The sequence below is a fragment of the Megascapheus bottae genome, chromosome 32 (genome assembly GCF_031878675.1).
Source record: "Megascapheus bottae isolate mThoBot1 chromosome 32, mThoBot2.hap1, whole genome shotgun sequence".
Taxonomy (NCBI): Eukaryota; Metazoa; Chordata; class Mammalia; order Rodentia; family Geomyidae; genus Megascapheus; species Megascapheus bottae.
The window spans coordinates 3,694,544-3,715,972 of NC_143540.1; the positions used below are offsets into that span (position 1 = coordinate 3,694,544).

Sequence of the window (21,429 nt, forward strand, 5' to 3'; positions counted from 1 at the left end):
AAAATTTGTAAAAGTCTATCTCAAAAACAATACAAACAAAAGGGCTGGGAGGTGTGAGTCAAGAGATGGGAACTTGGTGAATAATCCAAGGCCCTGCTTCAGTCCCCCAGGTCTGCCAAAAAATATAAATAAAGACTTAAAAGAAGAAATACTAAACATGTGAAAGACTGTCTAGAACATCTGTGAGTTGTTTGGTAGGTATGTTGGGGAATTACTTAAACTTTAATACTAAGAGCAGGATTTGTGTCTCGGATTAGACATGAACTTCAACTAGAAAAAAGCCGAGCAGACCATCAGGAGCAGCGAGCTAACGACTTAGAAGAAGTTATGGAGAGTGTGAAATCTAAAGTTGGTGAACTGGAAGATGAATCGTTTAATAGGGTTTGCCAGCAACAGAGTAAAATCAAAAGGCTTCAGAAGGAACAGAAAGCTTTACAGGTACTGGCTAACACCTTTCCTTCAATGACATTGCTAGGCTGACCCAGGACACTTTCACATATGCGTCTGTGGCAGAGAACTGTGGTCAGGGAGCCCCGCAGATGTCTGAGGTTCATTAGAAATGGCTGCGAAGAGGGGAGAAGTGATTCGTGCTAGGTCCTCAATGCCTCACTGCCCAGCCTTTGTTCACTTGAAGACTCTGTATTTGGTTCCCAGGACCTTTGTCCCTCTCTAACTTCGCTGGTCCTTGGATTCCTCTGGTGCTGGTTCTTCTCGTCCCTATGGCCTCTTAGTGTCGGGATGCCGTAGTGCTCAGTCCATGGAGCTTTTCTATGTACTCCAAGTCCTTTGGGGATGTTAACCCAATTCACAGTTCTGGATTTATGTCTGTACCTTAAACTTCACAGTAAGTCCAGGCTCAGCCAGCTGCCTTTTGTATTTCATTCAGATGTCTAAAAGGCAGCCATAACTGTTACGTACAAACCTGAGTTATGGGGTGGGAGTTTGGCCTATTGGTAGAGTGCTTGCCTAGCATGCACAAAGACCCAGGTTTGATTCCTCGGTACCACATACATAGAAAAAGCCCATGCTGTGGCTCAAGTGCTAGAGCTCTAGCCTTGGAAAAGCCCAAGGACAGCACTCAGGCCCTGGAGTTCAAGCCCAAGACTGGCAAAAAAAAAAAAAAACAACCCTGAGTTCTGAGGCAATGTCTCAATATTTGATACTTCTCAATGTAACAAACCCTTAAAATTTGGACATTCATGGTAGAGTCTTTGGCACAGTTGGCCCACCCTAAAAGAAATGGAAAAATGCATGAAGGACAGCGAAGTGAGGTGGGGGCAGGGAGGGGGGGACACTTGGGTTGGAAGAAGACTGAAGCAAACCTTGGGTGTATGATGGGAATTTCTTTGTGCTGGTAGTGGAGTTTGAATCTACAGTCTCATATTCTTGCTTGGCCATAGCTCCACATCTGGGTTTTTAGTGGTTAATTGGAGAGCAGAATACCATAGATCTTCCTTCCTTCCTTCCTTCCTTCCTTCCTTCCTTCCTTCCTTCCTTCCTTCCTTCCTTCCTGCCAGTCCAAGTGCTTAAACTCAGGGCCTGGGTGCTGTCCCTGAGCTTTTTCTTTCAAGGTTACAACTCTTTACACTTTGAGCCACAGTTTTATTTCCAATTTTCTGGTGGTTAAATTGGAGATGAGTATCGTGGACTTTCCTGCCTGGACTGGCTTCGAACCGTGATCCTCAGATCTCAGCCTCCTAAGCAGCTAGGATCACAGGTGTGAGCCACCAGCACCCAGCTTCCAGCAGTGATTTTCACATTTGGATATGTTACGCTGGATATTTGTATTTTGTTATCAGGGTTTTTAGCTTCATAATTTGTTTCTTTAGTTTTTAGTTTTCTGTTGAAATTCTGCTTTATACTCTTTGAACATATTAAACTTACTATTTTAGAGAGTATGTCTGATTTTGGAACAAAAAGGAGATAGTAGTTGTATGATGTTATTATATAGATACTACTGAATTATTTACTTCATTTTGTATTAGCTTATTGTTAATTATAGTTAATTGTACATCCCAGTAGGGACCATTGTGACATTTTCTTACATGCAAGTGACATAGTTTGATGATGTTTGTTCCATGTTATTCTCTTATCCTCCTTTCCCTTCCCTTTCCCCTTTCCTTATCCTAAATAGTCTCCTTCTACACTCATGTCTTCTTTTTTAAAATCTAGATTCTATATGTGAGTGAAGATAGGGTATTTTTTAGTTACTTTGCTTAAGACGATGATCTCCCAGGACCCTGTTTTTTTCTCATTACTATTTGATTGTATATGTGGCACATTTTCTTTACACATGGATGGGTTGGGGTTACCAAGGCGTATTCCACAGTTTGACAGCGGTGAGTGGTATATGATGAACATGGCTGCAGGTGGGTCCTGTGCTGTGTGCTCCTTTGACTATACCCAGGAGGGTGGAGCAGGGTCAGACAGTGGTTCTGTTTTAAACTGTTGAGCCACTTACTTTTCTGCCTCCTCTGCCCCTGTAGCATGGCCAGCGTTTGCTGGTGTATCTGTTTGTGCTGGCCATTCTGACGGTCCCCTCAACGTATTCCCAAATTGATGGGCTATGTGTCCTTCCTCATCTGAAAAGTGTTCAGCTCCTCCGCTTGGTGTTTAATATTTTGAGTTCCTTTTCTGTCCTGGACATCAGCGTCCTGTGTTGGATGGATGTATGGAAAGCTCCTTCCCCATTCTGCAGGCTTCCTTAACTATTGGAATCCCATTCAGAAAGTCCTTGTCTGTCCCCAGGTTCCCTGTAGCCATTCCAAAGACCTTGTATCCATTTGCAGCATTTTCAGTTGCTTTTCGTGTAGGACAAGAGATCAGGATCTAGTGTCAGTGTTCTAGATGTGAATGTCCAGTTTTCCCAGCCATTTCCTGAGGAGGCTGTCACTTCTCCAGCATGTTCTTTGTGACTCAAATGGCAAGCACTAGCTTTGAGCATAAAAGCTCGGGGACAGTGTCCAGCCTCTGAGTTCAAGCCCCATGCCTGACAAAACCCAAAAAACAAAAACCCTCATCATGGAATGTTTGGACTTGTGCAAGTATTCATTATGATTTCCTATTGCAGTTTTCACATTATGACGTGATACTGTTCTTTGCACCCATTTAAAAGAGCATCGGGCTGGGTGTGGGTGGCTGACACCTGTAATCCTAGCTACTCAGAAGCCTGATATCTGAAGAGCAGCAGGCTTCAAAGCCAGCCCAGGCAGAAAATCCGTGCAAGTCTTTATCTCCAGTTAACTACCAAAAAGCTGTAAATGGAACTGTGGCTCAAAGTGGAAGAGTGCTAGCTTTGAGCAGAAAAGTTTGGGGGCGGGGGGCCCAGGCTCAGAATTCAAGCCCCACGACTGACTAAAGAGCATCAGTGCTGACATTCCTGAGTAAGCAGCCTGGTGGCCTGTGAAGACACCTCTGTGTGAAGCCATTGGAACAGCACACTCTGGATCCGCATATCATAACCATCTTCACAAAATCTCTTGCAGATGAAATGCCAACATTACAAGAAGAAACGAATGGAACAGCATGAGATTATTACTTCCTTGCAAAAGGAGATGTACAGACTAAGGAAAGAGGAGGAGGAGCGTGTGGTCACTCAGAACAGAGTGTTTTCCTACCTCTGCCGCAGAGTTCCCCACAGCGTCCTGGACAGACAGTAATGCTCACTACCCGCCCCGCTGACCCCACAGGCCCCGTTCTTATGGCCACTCCATGTTGGCAGTGGTCATGCCCCGTAATAACTAGAGAAGTCCCTCCTGCTCCTTCTGGTTTTCTTCCATGAAACCTGAGCTTTTTTTTTTTTTCTTCCCTTTTGACCTATCGCTCTTTTGAGGAATGGAGTCAGACAACATAACAATAATGATTGAAAGTTAACAAGCTTAGCTGCTTAGCTAGGTGCCTTGAAAGTTAACAAGTTTAGCTGCTTAGCTGGGTGTGGGGGCTCACGTCTGTAATCCTAGTCTCTGTAGGCTGAGATCTGAGGATCGAGGTTTAAAGCCAGCCTGGGCAACACAAAGCCAGCCAAGAGACTTGTCTCCAATTAATCACTAGAAAGCAGGAAGTGGGGCTGTGGCTCAAGGGTAGGGCAGTAGCCTTGAGCTGTAGACTACAGCTCAGGGACAGCGCCCAGGCAAGAGTTCAAGCCCCATAACTCCCTCCCCTCCATCCCCTGCCTCAAAAAAAGAAAGAAAGTTAACAAATTTGAACTCCTTATTACTTTTAAATTTTTTTAAAAATTTAACTAGTCTGCATATATTAATGGGATACTGTGATGTTTCAGTACATGTGTGGGTTAGCATGCTACCACTTGAGCCACGGGTACTGGAAATTTGCATTTATTTATGGTGAAACTTTAAAAGTCTTTTTACCTTTTGATATGTGTAGTAATTTATTACTTATAATAATCTCCCTGCAAATTAGCACAACATAGCCACTGCTGCTGCTTTTTTTTTTTTTTAAATGCCAGTCCTGGAGCTTGAGCTCAGGGCCTGGGCTTTCTCAAGGCCAGTGCTCTACTACTTGAGCCACAGCACCGCTGCTGGCTTTTTCCTTGTATAAGGTACCGAAGAATTGAACCCAGGGCTTCCTGCATGTTAGGCAAGCACTGTACCACTAGGCCACATTCGCAGCCCTTCCCTAGCTTCTTACTGCTATTTAACTGTCCTTTAAAAGCCATTGGTCAACTTTCCCCCTTTCTTCTCTCCTTGCATTTTGTCCTCTACTTTTGTGAGATCAGCTCCTTTAGGATCAACGTTTGTGATCATGAGCTTGTCTTTCTGTGCTTAGCTTGTTGAACTTATTTTCACCCCTAGTTCCATTCTTATCAGAAATGACAACGTTTTCTTCTTCTTTAGGGATCAATAGTACTTCAGTGTGTGTATGTATTACCTCTGCTCTATCTGCTCATGAAGTACAAGAAGGAATTAGTGAGGCCGGGTCCTCCCTAAGAACATTGGTCACCACTCATGCTTTGTCCTATAATATGTAGAAAAACTTGAGAATCAATAGCAGGGTTGCTGGCCCTGAGCCTCCTTGGATACAATCTATTTTCTTTAATATCAGCCATGTATTCTCTTACGGAAGCAGATAAAACATGGTATTCTAAGCATACTTAAGCACAACTTTCCTCTCTGTTCATATCACCAGTTTAATAGACTTAGGTCTATATGTTTCAGTTTATTTTCAATTTGCAAAAATTGCTTTCTATTTGATTTACTTTCAAGTACATAAAGCATAATTCTAGAGTCAAAACTACAATGAGCTTTATTCCAAGAAGCTGTGATTATATTCTTCCCCTCTATACTAATTCTACCTTCTCCCCCTCTTGTCTGAAAGCCCACACTTAACTGCTACAAGCTTCATTGTCACCAGTTTCATTTTCTCCTAGTAGGACTGGAAATCTCCTGACTAGGTGAAAGCAAGTAAGCTAGTTGGTTTGTGGGGACACACAGGAATAGTGAAGCTGGAGGGGGACAGGAAGTGACTTTGCAACTAGACGCTTGGGCACTTTCAATTTTAATTGCAAAGAAGAGACTTTGCAGTTGGAGGAATACCCCAGCAGCAAGGGTGAATGTATTTAGGAATGGCAGGTAGTCCAAGGAGCCTGAAGCACTGGGTCCTGGAGAAGGGCCCCCATTGTGTAGTGTCCCCCTCCAGTGTATAGAGTTGTCGGGTCCCTAATGCCCTCAGCTACTGTGTTGTCTCCCAGTTAACAACCCTGAGGGGCCCAGCCCCAGTGGCCTGTGCTTATAATCCTAGCTATTCAGGAGGCTGAGATGTGAGGACTGGCAGAAAGGTGAAACTCTATCTCTAGTTAACCACCAGAAAGCTGCAAGTGGAGCTGTAGCTCAGATGGTAGAGCGCTAGTCTTGAGCAAAAAAAGAATAATAACAACAGGGTAGCACCTGGGCCTAGAGTTCAAGGCCCAGGACTAGAAACAAAAACAAAAAATATCCTTATAAGCCAAGTGCCAACCGGTACTTATTGTATGCCTCACTGCTTAGGAGGCTAAGACTGGAGGATCACAGCTTGAGGCCAGCCTCTGGAAAACTGAAAGACTAGAAATAAGCGGCAGAAAGTCAGACTAGAGCACCATTGCAATAAGCCCTGAGTTCAAATCTCAGTAATGCCATAAAAAGAAAAAGAATCCATACAGTTCTTTCCCAATATACACGCTTAAATTCATGCAAATTTTCTTTTTAGATAAAAAGTAGAGCCTGCCAGATAATATATCCTTGATTTTTATCACTAGAAGTTGAAATTAGGAGGAAAGAATAGTTGATAATATTCTGCTTAAAAAATACATTTGAAAAATAATTTAATGTATCTTCTGTTTTGTAGGTTGCTTTGTCTAATTGATTACTATGAATGTAAACTTAGAAAAATCAATTCACAAAGGTATGAATAATCCCAGATTCAAATGTAAACAAAAGTTTCTCTAGAAATCTTTGTACTGTTTTCACCATTGAAGTTGTCTTTATAAAGACCTAGAAGATTGTTCTACTGTTTAGGTTAAAATTTATCACATATATATGTATTGGTGACATTTGTTTTATTCACAAGCAGTTCCACAAGTTACTACCACTACCCAGTCACTAAAATGCTGGCAAGCTGATGACCAGGGGCTCACACCTATAATTCTGGCTTCGCAGGCAGCTGAGATCTGAGGATAACAACTCAAAGCCAACCAGGCCAGAAAGCCTGTAAGACGAATCTCCAGTTAGCCAGCAGAAAGAAAAGCTAGACTGGAGGCAGGGCTCAAGTAGTAGAGTACCAGCTGTGAGCGAACGGAGCAAGAGGATGAGTCCCTGAGTTCAAGCCCCAGTATACACACAGCTGGGCACAGTGGAACCTGATTATAAGCTGGGCTGACCCCACTATCAGAGAGTGCATTTTTTCAAAAATAATGTGGATGTTTTACTTGTGTTTTATTATTAAACAAGTGTTTATTATTTTTGTATTATTAGTTATTATTTAATGAGTGTTTTTCCCACCCCTTCTTAGGCTTAGTAGTCTTCTGGGCAGTGAGGTAGTGGTCCCCATATTCTAAGAAAAGTGAACAAATGATAATATTGGGCAGTAGTATGTTCTCATGCCGTTCTTTATAAACAAGTAGGAAATTGGGATTTACTTTAGTTTGGTTCATTTTTGATTTGGACTGTTTTTAGAAAATAGACTTTTTCATAAGAAGTTCGCCGCACATGTCTTTTTCCCAGGCAGTACAGAGAAGATGAAAGCCAGTCAGAAGAAGATAGAGACTTTGGAGATACAGATTCCTCACCAAGTTATAAAGGCCTTCTCATGGTAGGAGGGTTGCCTAACCAATGAACGCTTCCATAGAGCCAGCCATCCAGGGAAATTCACTTTGTTTTCTGTGATGTTGCAGTCATTACAGAACCAACTCAAGGAATCAAGATCCGTGATTGACACCCTTCTGGGTGAAAAACTGGACCTCCAAAAAGATTTGGAAAACAGGTGAGAGAAACTTGAGTATCCTTTCCTTTTCCTTTGGATCCACGCCATGGACCATTCTAGCCCTTGACTCTTAACTTGGCCCAGGCACTGGGCGTTCTTACGTCACAGTAGTCAGCTGACTGTCATGGCAAGTGATGGCAGGGTGGGAAAGCCAGAGTGGGCCAGGCACAGAGAGGAGGGCTAGGAGTGGGCACTGAAGAAGGGAAGATGGGGGAAGAGGTGACGCCCCAGTTTCTACCTTTATGGAAGTCACGTAGATGTCCAATACATCGTGTGTATTTGAAGTGTGGACAGTCAGGGAGGATAAGCACCCCTTGAGTCTTCTCTCATCCCTATCCTAATACTCCAGCAGGATTTGATACAGTATTCTCTAAGATTCAATCTGTATATTTGATGAGAAGTTCCAGATTAACAACAAAAGTGGAAGAAAAGTTTGAAATAAGGAATTATACAAAAGAAAGATGCCAGTGGCCACGAGCACTGCCTTGTTTAGGGACTCCATTTGTCACTTCATCCAGAAAGGTGAATTGTATCCCTTATGATTTCTTTCTACAGGCCAACACAGCACGAATTAAGACTTTATAAACAACAAGTGAAGAAACTGGAAAAGGCCCTTAGGAAAAGTGTCAAGTAATTACATTTTATCCAAGTTACATCTGTTACTGGCATTTTGTTTGTTTCTTTGTTTATTGAGTCAGTCTTGGGGCTTGAACTTTGGACCCTGACACAGTCCCTGAACTTTTTTTGCTCAAGGCTGGGGCTCTACTACTTGAGCCACAGCTCAAGTGATGGTTAATTAGAGATAAGAGTCTTAGACTTTCCTGCCTGAGATAGCTCTGAACCATCATCTTTAAATATCAGGCTCCTGAGTAACTGGGATTATAGGCAGACGACACTGCCGCTGCCTGCCTTTGTTTTTATAGTCTTGGGGAGAGGGGAACCCTTTTTTTTTGTTGGAAAATTTTCAGTGCCTACACGTGGAAACAAGTTTGGGGATGTTCACTTGTCATTGCTGCGTGAGGGGTAGTAGAAGAACTTGAGTAGGAATCAGATCCATAGTCAGGTTTCTGATCATCCCTTAGGTAAGTGAGCCAAACTGACATTAGCAGCCTTTGTTCACTCGCTACCCTAAAGCAAGCAAGATACAAGAGCACCAAGGCTGCTTGCTTGGATTCTGTTTTGTTTTGTTTTTCCCCTGTGGCCTGGTACTAAGTGGTTGCCAGGCAGGGTAACCATTTTTCTGCCTAAAATTCCTGCACTAGCCTTACGTTTTTTGTTTTGTTTTGGTGGGGAGATTGTCTGAGAACAGACCTGGATATTCCTAAATACAGACCTAAAATTCAAATGGAAACACGAGATGCAAAAGAGAAGTGAGGACCCAATTGGAGTGCAGCGCAGAGGTTGCTGTGCTGCCACCCAGAGCTAAGCCAGCAGCACTGCAGCCATAAGGATGAGAAGGGTTTTGTTGGTATGTAGGCCAGGGCCTTCTCACCTCTATTTTAAGAAAACTGACTGTGGGCAGCTGGGCCCTGGACTCCCTCCCTGAGCCTGGCACTGCTTCCCTCCCACACTTTCACGTCCCCTTCTGTGGGAGGTCTCGGCATCCTCTCGCCAGTGTTTCTTCTCTGTTGCCTTTCAACTTGCATTACCCCTGAGGTAACTCCAGGCCTACTTGAGCTGTCAGCTCTCCTCTCCAGGTCCCAGCTTAGTCTGGTGAGTGTTCCGGTGTGAGGGCCACACACCGTGTAACGGTCTTCTTCCTAATTCTACCTTCTCTAGAGCCCCGTCAATGTCTTGTAGCTCCTCACATTTGGTGTCGTTGTGGTCTGTCGGGAGGACAGTATGATGAGCATTTTCTACATGCGCATGCATATTTAAAGTTTGCATGTATGGACGTCAAATGATATAAAACGCTTGGGAGGCCAGCTGGACCACTGAGTTTGTCATTTTAATCTCAGAAAGCATCTTGTATTATCTTGACTCTTTTTTCCCCCCTTCTTTAGATTACAAGAGCTTATCAGTCCTAAAAAGACTGAGGACACAGAAAGAAAAGATCTGCCCAGCAAAGAAAACCATCAATCGGCCCTGGTTGACCAGAGGTACTTTCAGGTATTGAACCCCTACCTTAAAACTGTGCTTATTAGGACCCTGCTTTCTGTTGTAGTGTAATAAACCGTCCCGTGGTAAGGAACTCTTGTGCCGCTGGCCCTGGGTTCCTGGGAGAGTTGGTTCCAGAACACCATACTCTGCAAAAGCCCGCCTCTGCAATGTCCTAGTGCTTGTATATAACAAAGGTGATACTTGCACCTCACCTCTCAGTGCTTGTAGGCCCTAGTGCAGAGGAAGTGCACTGCAAGAAGCTGGAATGTATAGTTTGAGGAATAATGATTAGGAGCTATCTGTCCATTTAATTTTTTTTTAGGATTTTATAATCTCAGCCTGTTTAAATCATTTTCCATTTTATTTTTTGTTGTTGCTAGTATTATTACCTAAGTTAATCTTAGGGCCCTCATGTGGTTTTGTATTTGTTTAAATATTTAAATCTGTGTGGTATGATACAGGAAAGAATAGCTGTGCAATTAAATTTAGTAGCTTACTGATGCAACTGGGTTTATGATCATTTTATTGAGCCCACCTAGGGTTATTTTATTTATTGATTGATTTTTGTCATGGGGCTTGGGCAGGACAAGGCCTGGCATTGTCACTGAGCTCTTTTGCACCAGGCTGGAGCTCTACCTCTTAAGCTTTAGCACCACCTCTGGCTGTTTCTGTGTATGTGGTACTAAGGAATCAAACCTGAGGCTTCGTGCATGCTAGGCAAGCATCTGCCACTAAGCCACCTTCCCAGCGCTCCAGCTTATTCTGTGATTTAATTGGAGATAGAGTATCATAGACTTTCCTGCTGGGGCTGGCTTCAAACCATGATCTTCAGGTCCCAGCCTCTGAGTAGCTAGGATTACAGGCAGGCAAGAGCTACAAGCATCTGGCAGTGACCACTCTTTTTTGTCTGCTGGATTAAATGGTATTTCTGCCACATTTCTCTATATTCATAAATTTATTTCTCCTATATTTGTTCCAAGCTCTATTTTATTGCATGCAGGTTTTGATACCCCTCTAGAACAAGTACTTTCAATCTTTTTTTGGCCGTGTTCTTACCATATTAAATAACTTTTTGGATAAAAATCCTAAGTTGTGTTAACTTTATGGATTGATAGAGAAGTGAGGCTTTTAGTTTTTTGTTTGTTTTGTTTTGTCGGTCCTAGGACTTGAACTCTGGGCCTGGTGTTGTCCCTGAGCTCTTCTGCTCAATGCTACCACCTTACCCCTTGAGCCACAGCACCACTTCTGGTTTTTCTGATGGTTAATTGGAGATAAAAGTCTTACAGACTTTAGTGCCCAGGCTGGCTTTGAACTGCAGTCCTCAGATCTGAGCCTCCTGAGTAGTTAGGATTACAGGTGTGAACCACTGCGCACAGCCTATTTTTAGTTTTTGATTAAATGATGCCTTTAGTTTTGAACTAAGACATTCTGAAATTATTCTTTTTTTTTTTTTTTTTTTTTTTTGCCAGTCCTGGCTTGAGCTCGGGGCCTGAGCACTGTCCTTGGATTTTCTCAAGGCTAGAGCTCTACCACTTGAGCCTCAGCACCACTTCCAGCTTTAGTCTATGTATGTAGTACCGAGGAATAGAACCTGGGACTTCATGCATGCTAGGCAAGCACTCTACCACTAGGCCAAACTCCCAATCCTTCTTGGAAAGTTTTCATAATGAGAAGTTGGAAGAAAGTACATTCAAATACCAGGAAGAAGTCACTGTCACTTCTCCCTGCTGGCCCTGTCTTCTGCCTCAGGCCTGTCCTGCTCTGTGAGCACTGTGCGGGGAGTGGGGTGGGGGGGGTGCTGTACTCCCTCATTTCTCCAGGTCCTGTGCTGGCCTTTGGCAGGGAAGGGCTGGCAGTGGTGAGAAGATGGGGTCGAGTCGTGATCTGGCTAACGCAGGTGCATTCTAGCGCCTGGGTGCTACCATGTGCAGAGAGTGGCCACCCTCCTGACCACACCCCCAGGGGAGACGAGAGCGCTCTGTCCTCATTGTGCATTCACTGAGAGGGCATTACTTATTTTCTCAAGTAAAATGATATTCCTAGGTGAGTTCTATGATAGAATTGAACTAAACACATTCCCCTAAGCTAGACCAAAACAAAAATACCAGCACGAGAGGCCGTGGTCTCAGAGGACCTGTTTGTAGGGGAAGAGAAAACATCAGCTTTTTCCATGGATCCTGAGTGGCCTTTCAAACCTCTTCCCCAGTGGGCTCCTCACAGCCAGCCACCTCTGGCCAAGACCTGCACAGCACTGTGTGCCTGGGGCGCCGCCTTAGAACCCACAGTCCTTCACTCTCATCCTTTCCCCTACATCTCTCGTAATACCCTACATGGCTTAAGTATGAGGAAGCAGAAACGGAAATGGAGAGACTAGCCAAGGTGTCCAGATAGTCATTCTTCATTACACAGGAGTTTTTGTTTTTTGTTTTTTTTAAAAAAAAAGTTTAACATTTTGTTTGTTTGTTTGTTTGTTTTGCCAGTCTTGGGCTTGAGCTCAGGGCCTGAGCACTGTCCTTGGACAAGGCTAGAGCTCTACCACTTGAGCCTCAGCCCCACTTCCAGCTTTTTTTCTATGTATGTGGTACCGAGGAATCGAATCCGGTCTTCATGCATGCTAGGCAAGCACTTTAACCACTAGGCCAAACTCCTGGCCCCTACGCAGGTGCTTTTAAAATTGATTTTAGGTTTTTCTGTAAGGTTTCTGGATTTTTTTTTAATTCTAATTTTTTGGTTCAAAGCAAGAACTCTTTGCAGTATCTAATCTCTCTTACTGGCTGGCACCCTACTGCCTAAGCTACTGAGCTAGTTGATTGGAACTGTCTAACCATGTTAATGAGACTTCTTTTTTTAATAAAAGTATTCTTTTTTATTGTAATTAATAAAAGGGTTACATGATATTTGCCAGATAGAAGGTGCATTAATTCACATATATTGATACCCTTTCACATGTCTTGGTCCCCACTACCTTCCCCTCCACCTCCACCACCACCACCACCCCCGTTAATGAGACTCTTAACACAGTGTTGGTCAGTCTCACTCAAGGTCCTTTTTCCTTTGGGGCAGCCTGTCACTATATAGCCCAGGTTGGCTTTGAACTCTGAATCGTCCTGCCTCAGCCACTCCTGCCTGGGATTCCAGGCATGTCCTATCACACCCAGTTATTAATCGTAATGCCTGAGATTAGCAATGTAGTGCATACAGGACGGCCTGGATCTGTCAGGCCAGGATAGTATTTTGACAGGAAACTCTGTGTCTTTTAAAGGTGCTGTGTAGCATCAACTCCATTATTCACAACCCCAGAATGCCAGTAATAATTTACAAGCAGAGCAAAGGAGGAGCCCCAAATTTCAACAAAGACCTTGTGCAAGACTGTGGATTTGAACATCTCGTTCCTATAATAGAAATGTGGGCAGATGAACTGACATCGCTAAAGGTAAGATGAAAATGTTCTGTACCTACTTGCAAGTGTGGTAAACGGTGGCTTTTCTTATCAGGACCTGGCTTTTGTTGTTGTTTGCAAGGTTATCTTGTAATCTTTGACCAAGGGGTGGTGGTGTATGGCTGCCATCCTAGCTGCTTGAGAGGCTGAGATAGAAGGATTGTAGTTTGAGGCTGGCCTGGACAAAACAAACTGTATAAAACAAACTATAGGGACCAGGAGTTTGGCTTAGTGGTAGAGTGCCTGCCTAGCATGCACGAAGACCGGGGTTCGATTCCTTGGTACCACATACACAGGAAAAAGCCGGAAGTGGTGCTGAGGCTCAAGTGGTAGAGCTCTAGCCTTGAGAAATCCCAAGGACAGACCTCAGTCCCTGAGTTCAAGCCCAGGACTGGCAAAAAAAAAAAAAGAAACCTATAGCCAAAAAGGGGTGGGGGTAATGCGTGGCTCAGTGGTGGAGCACTTGCCTAACAAGTTTGAAGCACTGAGTTCAATCCCTCAGGACCACAAAACAAAACTGGATCCTTGCTCCTTTGATAACTAGTGTGTATTCATTGTACGAGATACTAGGTTTGTGATGATATTTCCCTGCCCGTATAGAAGGTCCACTGGGGACAGCTCTCGGCACTCTCTGTCACCCCCCCCCCCCCGCATTCTTTTTTCCCAATATTCCTATTTTACTTCCACAGCTTTTAGGTTTCTTTTTAAAATTTAGATTCTACATATGAGAGGCAAGTGTGATATCTTTCAGAGTCTAGCTTACCTAACAATGTTCTCCAATTTATCCATTTTCTTGAACAGTGACATAATTTAGTTTTTGTTTTTACAGATGATTAGCAGTTCACATACAATGCATTCTCTTTACCCATCAACGACCTAGCCTGGTTCTTCTAGATCTGCCTGCCCCACCCAGTGAATGCTGTGGGCAGCGTCTCTAGTAGATGGCAATTCTGGTCACCTCACACAGGCTTCCGCAGTGGCTGCACTGTGTCCTGGGCAGCGCTGGTTTTGTTGTTGTGTTGAGCATTTTAAGAGGGTGAGGTGGAATTTGGAATTTTTCTTGGATTGGATTTGACTAAAGGGTGAATGTGCACGCAGATGGGCCATGTGCATGCCATAGAATATTACTGCACTTGTGCTGTATTTTATTGACACGTGGGCTCAGTCTGACATTCCAGTACATGCTCCTCCTGCGCCGAGATCAGATCAGAGTCTGGGCATGCGCGTCCCCTCCCACGCCGTGATTTGTTGAAGTTGGGAACAGTTAGCATGCTCTCTAAGGACAAGCTGGCCTGCAATCTTCCTTATTCTGCCTCACCTCTGCTCCTGCCACATACCTCCCCTTACTCCCCCCACCTGCTACCCACCCCCCCCTGCTCCCCACTCTCTTTCTGCCCCACCCCTCCCAGCATTGCTCCCCTGCTCTGGAAGCCATTCCTCCATTCTGCTTGAAGGAAGTCCACTCTTCAGCTTTCATCCCTCCCTAAGTAAAAACGTGGTGTTTATCTTTGGGCGTTTGGTTTGTCTCAACTAATGTAATTCCTTCTGTTTCCACCTATGTGGCAAAAATGACAGAGTTGTAGTCTTCTATGGCTGAATAACACCTGCTGTGTACCCTGCACACTGTTTCTTTATCCATTGAGTCGTCACTGCACATAAAGGTGGATCCCATATTAATATATGCTAATACATTGCTAATGGTACCACAGTAAACAGGTCAGTGCTGGAGTCGCTTTGACAGGCTAATTTCGCTTCATTTGGATACACATCTTAGTAGAAGAATGCTGGGTCCTGTGGGAGTTCTGGTCCTAGGTTTGGAGGTACCACCATACCATCTTTCAGTAATAGCTGTACTAATAGTCACTCAGCCATGAAAAGGAATGGACATTAAGTGGATTGTGTGTGTGTGTGTACTCGTGTGTACTCGTGTGTACTCATGTGTACTCATGTGTACACATACATACTTTTGTTTCGTTTTTGCAGTGCTGAAAGTTGAACTTCAAGAAGTCTACCTCTGAACTATACTCCCAACCTAATTTTCTAATACTTTCATTCTCGAGCATAAATTTGTAAAATAAGGGTTGTTTTGTGTTGGTAGAAGGTTGTGTCATAAAGGTTATCATTGTGTTGCTACTAGGTGACTTTTTTTTTCCCAAATTTTTAATTTTTCAAGTCTAGTGCTTAAAATGTTTATTTGTGTTGGGTGTGTCGACTGTGTCTGTCCTCCAAGCTACCTGGGACCAGTGGTCAGGAGATTCTCCGTTTGAGGCCTGTCTGGTCTCAGCCTGCTGAGCTCCAGCTCAGGCTGGGCGCCCGCGAGACCCTGACTTGAGAGCGGAGCGCTCACCAGGGCCGCGGCTGGAGGCGGCGGCGCAGGCGCAGGGTTCCACACCCAAGTCTCCAGCCTGCTGGATCTTCACAGCGTTGCTGTCAGCACAGACACTTGTCATGCCACATGGTGTGTTCTGTCGTGAAGGACCTGTACAAGACCCTGAAGATGCTGTCCGCAGAGCTGGTCCCGTGGCACAGCTTCCGGAAGCAGGACGAGGACGGGGGCATCCGGGTGGAGGACCTGCTGCTGATGGTGGACGTCATGTTGGAGGAAGTGGAGAACAAGGACAGAAAGGTACTCGGTGCTCCCTCCCCTGCCCTGCTCTGCGGAGGGTAACCATTGGAGGTTACACACGAGGGTGCCATGTCTGCCCCCTTTTGAACAGGACAGCAAGATGCCAAACCTGCAAACTTTGCACGCCATTGTCTCCCACTTCCAAAAACTGTTTGACGTGCCGTCCTTGACTGGAGTGTACCCGCGGATGAACGAAGTGTACATGCGGCTGGGCGAGATGAGCAACGCCGTGAGGAACCTCCAGGAGCTCTTGAACTTAGGTGAGGGCCGTGGCCCTGAGGACCTCGGGAGTCTGAGGAGTTAACCAAAGGATGATTCTCAATAGCTCAGGGTGGCCTGGGGCTCACTGTGGAGGTCAGGCTGGCCTCGAATTCGTAATCCTGTGATCTCAGCTGCTTGAGTGCTAAGATTATAGACATGGGCCCCCTTACCCAGAAGAAAAGTGCCAGTGACTCACACTTAAATTCTAGCCACTCAGGAGGATGAGATCTGAGAATCACAGTTCCAAACCAGCCTAAGCAAGCAAGCCTGTGAGACTTCTCTCCAATTAACCAGCAAAAAGTCAGAAGTGGAGTTGTGGCTCAAGTGGTAGAGTGCCAGCCTTGAGCAAAGAAAGCTCAGGGGCAGCACCCAGGCCCTGAGTTCAAGCCCCAGTACTGGCATACACAAAAGAAAAAAGATGAGAGTTTTTCTCAGCTCACTGTCCTTTAGCTGTGACCCAAACCAACTCTATCGAGAGCTTCTGAGCTTATTCACCAACCCTGTGAGATTTGGGGTTCAGGGTAAGCTCAGGAGTCCTTCTGGACAAGGCCCCTGAGGAACGGGAGGCACAGACAGGGCGGCTGTGTGCTCACTGCACAGTGCTCCCTCGCAGACAGCTCGTCGTCGCTGTGCGTGCTGGTAAGCACAGTGGGCCGTCTGTGCCAGCTGATCCAGGAGGACATGAACGATCAGGTGACGCGGGTGCTAGGACCTGAAGACCTCGAAAGGTATTGTCTGACAGAATCACCCACAGCTCTTGAGCGGCGCGGTGGAAGTCCTGCCGTCTCCTTTCCCTTTCCCATTTGGAATGGCATGCTTTCAACACAGCTGCCCTAACAGACAGAGAAAATGTCGGCGTGCTAAAGCCAAACGTAGATGGTAGGCCCACGTGCACACGAGGGGCCAGGGCCCTTCCTCCTGAGCCCATCTGCATTACGTCCTGCAGCCGGTTTTGAGGCCACTGAGTCATGCCAGTACATGTCTGTTAATTAACTGATAGAAGGTAAATGGAAAAGGATTTTGTGGTTTTAAAAAATACCTTAGGCTTTACTAACATAATAGCGGTTATTTAAAAAAAAACAACCACCGGGGGCCGAGGGTAGCTCAGGTAGCAGGTGTGAAGCAAGTGTGCAAATTTTCAATTTCGGTCACCTCTTCCCACGTGAGGTGCCAGGGCTGTGCTCGGAGCAACTGTCCCTGTGTGCCATTGCAGCCCCTGGGGTTGACATTTGCTGCTTCCGGTCACTTTCTTCATTTCCAGTTTTATTGACCCTGGCTGATAGGGTGCAGGGTCCCCGGGATACAGCCAGGCTTAGAAGAAAGGCTTCTCCAGAAGCTGAGGGCCACCTGGGCCATTTGCCACGTTAGGAAGGCGGTGGGCAAGTGTGAGGGACGCAGAGCTCGGGAGCCAGCTTGCCCCCGCCACGCTGCGTTGTGTCCAGTCTGCTCGGCTGCAGGGGCGCGGGGCCCTCGGCAGAAGGGTGGTGTACACTGTATTTCTTAAACAGCATTATCAGCAAGCTGGAAGAACACGAAGAGTTTTTCCCTGCATTCCGGGCTTTTATAGATGATCTACTACAAGTCTTAGGTAAGCCTCGCTGGTGTGAGGGCTTGGGGGGGGGGGGCCTTCCGACCTGGGCTGTTGTTTTCTCCTCCCACTTGTACCCCAAACAGAGCAGCCCAGGGCCTTTAAAGACACAGGGCTCCGTCAGGTCCTGGCTCACCCTGTGGCACAGTGGTTGCCTATAAGAAGTGCGGGGGGCACTGCTGTACCCCCAGCCGCAGGTCTCCTGCAGCCAAAGAGGCGCGTTCTTGCTTGAGTGTGCTTTCCTGTGGCTGTGAAGTTCATATGCTTCATTAAGATCCGTTCTGTGTGGGGGCTTTGTCTGGGAGGTTCCTGTCGAAGGCAGTTTCCTTACCTGGGAGGAACAGGAGTCGGGGCGGGAGTGACTTGTGCCTCTCCACAACCAAAGATGAGAACCCGACTCTGCCTGTCCCGTGTCCTGGTGTTCCGTGGTGGGTTCACACCACAGGAGCCGAAGGCGGTGCAGGAGCCATGTGTTCTAGGCTAATGAAAGATGGAGGGGCCTCCAGGGGAGTTGCTGTGGAAAGCAATGGGTATAAGAACCAGGTGCCTGGCCATGGAGCAGGGCTGTGTTCCGGACAGGGAAAGAAGTCACCGCCTCAGCGGTTGAAACAGGGTGGGTAGGCCTCAGTTCCCTGTTCCTGTGGAGAGGCTCAGCTGGGCTAGGGTCTGGCAAGGCAGGGAGGCGGCCTCAGGACACAAGCCCGGTGGGTCCAGCACTGCTGAGCCGAGATGGCGGCGCCAGGGCGGGTGAGGACAGCCGCCTGCGGCAGTGCACACACCCAGCCGCCGTCACACGAGGGCCCCGTGCTGCCTCGCGTGTTGGAATCGTTCATTATTCAGTTACTGTTCTCTATTCTTGTTTTTCTGTTACAGAAATTGATGACTTGGATGCCATTGTGCCTGCAGTAAAGAAATTAAAAGTACTTTCATACTGAAAAGAAACCAAATCATTTTTACTGTGTAAATTGTATTCCTAAACTTCTAAGTTATTTTCTAGAACTCATCTTATTTTAAGACAAGGGTTCTAAAATGTATTAGCCTCCTTAATTCATCCTTTCCTTAGTATTCAGCCCCTTCCCACCATATTATGGTTTTTTTTAATTACCCTTACAATTCTTTTACAAAAAATAGTTGCTAACTTATTAAAGTAGTGAAATAAAATAGATGCTGCAATCATTTCTTAAGCAAGTCTTGAGTGCTTTACAGTTTGTGGCTGTTTTAAAGTAGTTTGTGAGACTCGGGGAGAGAGAGATTGCAAATGATGGAGAAGCTGGATTGAAGTTCGAGCATTCATGGCCTTTGGATCAGGCAAGAGGAGCACCAGCTGCGGCCTGCCTTCCTCCGGGAGGCCCCTGCTCTCCTGGCACCTTCCGAAGATATTGTTCTGTTTTGCCAGTCCTTGGGCTTTCTCAAGGCTAGCATTCTACCACTTGAGCCACAGCACCACTTGCAGCTTTTTTTCTGTGTATGTGGTACCAAGGACTCAGCCCCAGGGCCTCGTGCGTGGTAGGCAGGCACTCTACCGCTAGGCTGCGCTCCTGGACCTAAGATTTCTTTGTGGCAGTTGCCCTTTCAAAGCAGGAGGAAAAAAGAAAAAGAAAAGTGTGTACTTGTGTGAGAATAGACATGAATCCTGGGATAAAATATAAAATAGGCAGATAAAATCCTGCTGAGCAAGTGTCCAGTTGGAGATCTTGTTGTACTGTATCTTTATAAGGATATAAGATTTCAAATAAAAGCTGTGTGGAGACTTTCCAAGCCTAAGCACTGGGTGACTTATTTGCACTGCTCAACAGTGAGAGTCGAGACAGTCCTAGCCCGACCCCCAGCATTGTGCACGGCACCCACACTCTGGCTCCTCCAGGCCCGGCAGGTTTCTCATCCGTCCCTGCTGGGAAGTGGCCTGGTGGCGGGGAAGCCAGCCGCTGTGGACAAGCTGCCCATGCCTGCCTGCTGCACCGAGCTGATGAAAGATGGCATCGTAGAGCCCTTCTCACTTAAACTCCTTGGTTTTGTTAACCTGCAGTTGCATTTCTAAACAGGAGGCCACATCGCAGAAGAACAGGCTGAGGGTTGGGGGTACAAAAAGTCCTTGGAAGCCGGGAGGGGCCTCACCCCTGCAATCCTGGTTGTGTTAGGACAGAGGGAAGAGCTCACGCTCTCCAGGCTGGCACTCTGCCACTTGAACAGTGCTCCTGCCTTTTGCTCTCTGTTTTTAGATCGGGTCTCCTGCTTTTGCCGTGGCTGGCCTTGAACTCTCCTCCAAGTGGCTGGGGTTGCAGGCATGCACCACTATGCCTGCCTGGTCTCTAATTTGATTTAGAAGCAAAGTTTCCATGCTACTTGACAAAGGAACTATTTTTTAAATGTATGCAATTTGATACATTTCTGATATATACGTGTAAATTTATTGTAACAATCAAAGCCATAGGCACGCTGCTTCACCCAAAAGGTCTCTAACTGCAGGTCCTTCCTTCTCTCCCACCTCTAGGCTCCAGCTCAGCTGCTCTCCATCTGTAGATTGGTTTGCACTTTATAGATTTTATATGGACGGAATCAGGTATCTTTCATTTTTGCTTACAATTTTTTGGCATGGTTGAGGGTTTTTCTTTTTGCATCTTGTTGCTTGATTCCTTAGTTTTCTGTTGTGTGCCTATGTGGCGATTTGCGTTTATTGAATCTTGATACAAAGGGGTTTTCTGTTGAAGAGGTCAGGTCATGAGTGCAATGCATCTTGGTAAATGTCGCCCCTGCCATCCTTGTCCCTTGCATTCACGGCTATGTTTGCTCCCCTCTTTCTCCCTCCATTCCTGTGTGCCCCACCCCCACCCCAGCAACATTTTTCCACTTGGTGGAATCCACTTTGTTAAATGGGTCACGTTTGTCCAAGGGAGTTACACTCTTGTACACCTACCGTCCTTTAGTTAATTTGCTGGTGTGTAAATGCATAGAGCTCCATACGTGTTACGTACATTTGTATATTAACTTCCACATGTGAGAAAAAACATGCACCATTTGTCTCTGAGCCTGACCCGTTTAACCAAATAGACTTTCTCTGGGTCCATCCATTTCCCTGCATATGATATAATATTTATTCTTTCTGAAAGATGAGCAAAATTCCATTGTGTCTAAGTACCACATTTTCTGTAGGGCATCTGGGCTGTTTGTGTAAGCTGTCTACATATCCCAGTTCTACCTTCCGGCAGTGATTTGCAGCCTAAGCTAGCTTCACATCGGGATCCTTCTGATCTCAGCCTCCTAAGCAGCTCGGACTCTAGGTGGGGGCCTCCAGCACCCAGCTTCCGCTGCTACTTTAGCTTTCTAAGGTCAGTGCCTGTGGAAAGGAATACATAGTTACTGAGTCTGGATTCCTGGGGATGTCGTTTGCACGGGTCCCCTGCTGGTTCCACGACACGTACACGTGCTGTTGTGCTTGGATCTACATCCCTACCGGCTTCTCGGTTTGAGTCTCGGATTTGCCAGTTTGTAGGAAGTACTAAAGTCTCTTTCAACATGTGTGTGTTTGGAAGCTGTTTTCTAAGGGTGTGTATAACTGATCCAAGGCCGCATGTCCCCTTTGGGACACTCATGTTGATTGCCTTGAGTGCCATTTCACCCTTTTAATAGTTACTAGCAATGCCTTTTATTTTAGTAAACCTTTTTTATTCTGATACCTGGGGGGAAGGTGTGTATCATAAAAGCAAGTGGGGCGATAATGAACGTCCACACGGTCGCCAGGAACAGGGCGTATCTAGTGTCAGCATAGCCCTTCCTGAGCTGCTTGAGTCCTGCCGCCGGTGTGTGGAGCCTGCGCCGCTGTCGCGTGGCCTGTTCCTTGGTGTGTGCGGAGCTGAGGTTGAGCTAGGCCTAGGTCTTGGCTGTTGTGAGCAGACACGTAGGTGAACGTCGCAGGCTGGCCACGGTGTGTACCCAGAACAGACT

General features: G+C 46.0%; 1 protein-coding gene across 5 annotated transcripts in view; it reads left to right on the plus strand.

Moving 5' to 3' along the window:
* Cep70 (centrosomal protein 70) overlaps nt 1–18,965 on the plus strand; it is a 30,476-nt gene extending 11,511 nt beyond the window's left edge. For 4 of the 5 annotated variants that reach the window (XM_090323610.1, XM_090323607.1, XM_090323611.1 and 1 more), the window contains 13 exons: nt 258–438; nt 3,486–3,655; nt 6,340–6,396; nt 7,215–7,302; nt 7,385–7,473; nt 8,029–8,103; nt 9,477–9,582; nt 12,836–13,006; nt 15,489–15,638; nt 15,730–15,898; nt 16,513–16,627; nt 17,408–17,487; nt 18,361–18,965. In XM_090323610.1, the coding sequence (XP_090179736.1) occupies nt 258–438; nt 3,486–3,655; nt 6,340–6,396; nt 7,215–7,302; nt 7,385–7,473; nt 8,029–8,103; nt 9,477–9,582; nt 12,836–13,006; nt 15,489–15,638; nt 15,730–15,898; nt 16,513–16,627; nt 17,408–17,487; nt 18,361–18,422 (1,513 nt within the window). In that variant the 3' untranslated portion in view covers nt 18,423–18,965. The remainder of the gene's footprint in view (nt 1–257; nt 439–3,485; nt 3,656–6,339; nt 6,397–7,214; nt 7,303–7,384; nt 7,474–8,028; nt 8,104–9,476; nt 9,583–12,835; nt 13,007–15,488; nt 15,639–15,729; nt 15,899–16,512; nt 16,628–17,407; nt 17,488–18,360) is intronic. The other variant, XM_090323612.1, reaches the window with a different exon arrangement.
* The last annotated feature ends 2,464 nt before the right edge of the window (nt 18,966–21,429 follow it).